At 32.4% G+C, this 3635-nt stretch overlaps 1 protein-coding gene across 1 annotated transcript; it reads right to left on the reverse strand.

Annotated features, from left to right (window-relative positions):
- Nucleotides 1-241: 241 nt before the first annotated feature.
- Nucleotides 242-2255, reverse strand: LOC145158675 (uncharacterized). The gene is made up of 4 exons (XM_079077536.1): nt 1972-2255; nt 1106-1433; nt 782-1013; nt 242-705 (listed from the first exon to the last, which is right to left on the reverse strand). The coding sequence occupies exons 1-4, from the start codon at nt 2253-2255 to the stop codon at nt 242-244; spliced, it is 1308 nt and encodes a 435-aa protein (XP_078933662.1).
- Between the last annotated feature and the right edge of the window lie 1380 nt (nt 2256-3635).

A 3635-nucleotide genomic window follows, 5' to 3' on the forward strand; every position in this document is an offset into this window, starting at 1 on the left:
GTAGCGGGTAGCTGGAAGCTGTAGGTTTTATTTGTTATAAGAGTGTTTGGCAGAAGTAGCTGGAAGCTTTTGAAATGTGTAAAATTACATAAAAGGGCACTTGTTTAAATGCAAATTGTGAAACATAATAAATAAATAAAAGATTGTCGAACTAGAATTCTTAAAATTTAGCAACTTTACATAACTATGTTCCATTACAATAATCAAAAGTTATATTGCAACGTAAAAACTATTCATAAAATCATCGACGTCGAGCATTCCATATTAAAGTAGCAATATCATTGCGTATGCGCTTCATATTATTAGATCCTTCGTATAAGTCTTCATTACTAGTGTCGTTACCGCGAACATCACGAGGTTCATCATTTGGTATGCAATCTGGATATAGTTCAACGATATCAAAAACTGTTGCTTGCTCAGCATTACGACGATTGTAGTTATGCAAAGCAAATATAGCCATAATAACGTCAATTTGAGTTTGCACACTAAATTTGGGCATTCTATGGAGTATTTTCCATTGACTCTTCAAGATTCCAAATGATCTTTCAATATAACTTCTCAGTGATGAATGTGAACGGTTGAAAGTTTCTTGCATATTATTTGGAGGCTCATTTTCAAATTGAGATAGATGGTATCTTGTTTTGGAATATGGAACCATATACCCATTTCTATCTGGATACCCTTTATCCACCAAATAATATTTACCTATTGGTGGAGAACAAAAAAATTGAAATGTTACTTATATCATATTAGGGAAATAATAAAGATAATGATAATTTACCTTCAGGTGGTTTTGGGAAGTTCATAGATGGCGTGTTAATCGCATGAAGGAAAACATGCGTGTCATGTGCAGAACCCTCCCATCCAACAAATGCAAAGGTAAAACACATATCAAAATCACAAGTTGCCATTACATTAAATGTCGGTATCCCTTTTCTACCGATATAGCGTAATTGTTGAGTTTCAGGGATACATGCGGCTATATGTGTACCATCAATACATCCAATGCAATCCTAAAATCATTTTTTTAAATGTAATAATAATGATAAGTAATAAGAATGACGTATGGTATTAAAAAATTAAAACAAACATACAAATAGAATACCTTAAAATATGGCATGTATCTTTTATCATTCTTGATTTGCAATGGTATTAATCGAAAGGTTGGATCTTTTGGTCGTATAATGTCACGTGCTAGACCGTTGAAACTTTTTCCTCGGGCAGTTATTGCCTCTAAAACATCATGAAATGCACTTCTAACAGTATATCCTGATCGTTGAAATCGCTCCCCAACATCTCTATTAGACAAACCTAACGCAAGTGTGTATACGAATATTCCCAACTTTTCAACGGTTGACATGTTATCACTCGACTTTAATCCATATTTTAGTTCAAGTTCTTTACAAAGCTTCATGAACACACTTGGATGCATTCTAAATGCGTTAACACATCGAATAGGATTACTATTTAAAATTTCCTTCATCCAAACCTCTCCTGTTTGAGTTGATGTCATACAAGGTACCTTATACATATACTTATAAAAGTGCGTAGAAGCTATGGCAGTTGTAGAGCATGAATTCAATATTAAATGTAAACAATAAAGTTTTTTTCTCCTCTTCTTTCTTTCAATATCCATTGAAGCGTTTGTACCTATTAAAGTTGATTTTTATGAGAATAAAATAAGTAGGAATCTAGTTAAATTTAGACTAAATTTAAAAAATTCATTAAAACACAAGGCATAATAAATCGTAGATGTAGCATTAAAATTTCAAATAGACAAGTATCCAAATGAAAATACCTAATCAAATTAACAAACAAAAAAACAAATTTAATCTAAATAGACAAGTATCCAAATGAAAATGACCTAATTAAATAAACGAAAAAAAGAACAAATTAATCTAAAATGAATCATCAATGATGCCAAACAATTAAATTTAGTTGCCGTCTTTCTTATAATTCAACCATGCCAACCTGCCACTATCATCCAGAAGACTCGTAAATAGTTCCCTCTTCACTGCATCTTCAAATAAACTCATTGCAAAGCACCACAACGCGCTCCCTTTTGTCATTAATCCATCATCGACCATTTGGTTAATCAAGTTTACAACTGCATTTATACTAAAATCATGGGTATGGGTAAAAGAAGGGGAATCTGACTCTAATATTGCTAAAGCACGTTTTTGAATAACATTTTGTTCGGTTAGAAGCTCCTGTAACTTTATAGATCCAGCGGATGCTCTTTTTTTACGTTTCATTTCTACAGGTTTCAGTTTAGAACTTTCTTTGGAACTCTTTTCGGCTTGATTAGACCCCCGTATTGTTCGGTGAGAAGACATCTCTTGCATAATGCATCAAATCTGAATAGTAGCCACCATCTTCATTTCCTAAGTCCAAATGAGAAGAGTGTTGAGGGTATTGTGAAGCGAAGAAAGTATCATCACCCGTTTCAACATTATCACCCGTCGCCGGATTTTCATCATTAATATTAACAATAAGTATGTCATTTAAAGTAGTATGATCCATGGACGGTGCCACACAGTTTATACCACTGGCAACTGCATCCCCGAATATTTGCTCCCATGCAAGTTGTAGTTCTAAAGAAGGTTGTTTTTTTCGAATGGCTTTAACATATGGGTTTTCCTACATGATATAATATTTCACTATTAGTATTCAAGACAACTCTAAAGTTTATGGTAATAAAAATGATTTAAACTTACTACCTTAATTTTTCGATCCCACCATTCATCAGAACAATCTAGTTGCCCTGTACTTTCGTTCCAACCTAAACCCGTTTCCCCGTTTTTTAAGGACTTCAACAGATTATAGTCTTTTCGCATTCCGTCGTATTTGTTCTTTAAAGCTTTGTAGTTGTTTAGCTTAGTAGCAGCCTCTTTTTCAAAAATCGGTTGAAGATCTTGCCATTTAATTGGCTGAGTACGTCCATATTTTATAATATATTTTTTTTAAGATATCACATAGAATCATAACAGACTTCTCAGGCCAATCAAACTTTTTTTTTCGCATTTTCATTGTTGGAGGCCACGTATGTACCTAAAGTTGAATTAAATCCACATATACTGAAATTTATAAACATATATAATGCAGACCAACAACACAAAAACAAACAAAGTGTATAGAGCTTAAAGCACAAATACACACACCTTTACAATCATAAAATGTGTTACTATTCCTACAGAAGAATTGTCAGACATGTTATTTTGTAAACTATTTTCATAAACCACTAAAAGATCATAAAGTAAATATGTTTTAGTTTATTTAATACTAACTAATTTTGTATGTAAAAGCATATAGCACAAAAAGTAAGCATTCTATTTATTTTAAGCCACAAAACACATGTGTAATTTACAAATCTTGTCCATCAGTAATTTGTTACTACATTCATTAAGCACCACTTATTTATATGAATATGACCGCTAGTAAGTTTTGGATAGAAAAACTCAACAAATATCTAAGCAAACATAAAAAGTTAAGGTAAAATCCATGGTAAAACTTATAGAAACATATAATGCTATCCATTTTTCCTATAGAATAACAGTAAAGACTGTACAATAAAGAGCCTATGTGAAGGTAACATGAGAAAACAAGGACAAAAGTTGCAGTCCTTCGCGTGGTTA

The sequence above is a fragment of the Lactuca virosa genome, chromosome 2 (assembly GCF_052849685.1).
Source record: "Lactuca virosa cultivar CGN04683 chromosome 2, Lactuca_virosa_CGN04683_v6, whole genome shotgun sequence".
Classification (NCBI taxonomy): Eukaryota; Viridiplantae; Streptophyta; class Magnoliopsida; order Asterales; family Asteraceae; genus Lactuca; species Lactuca virosa.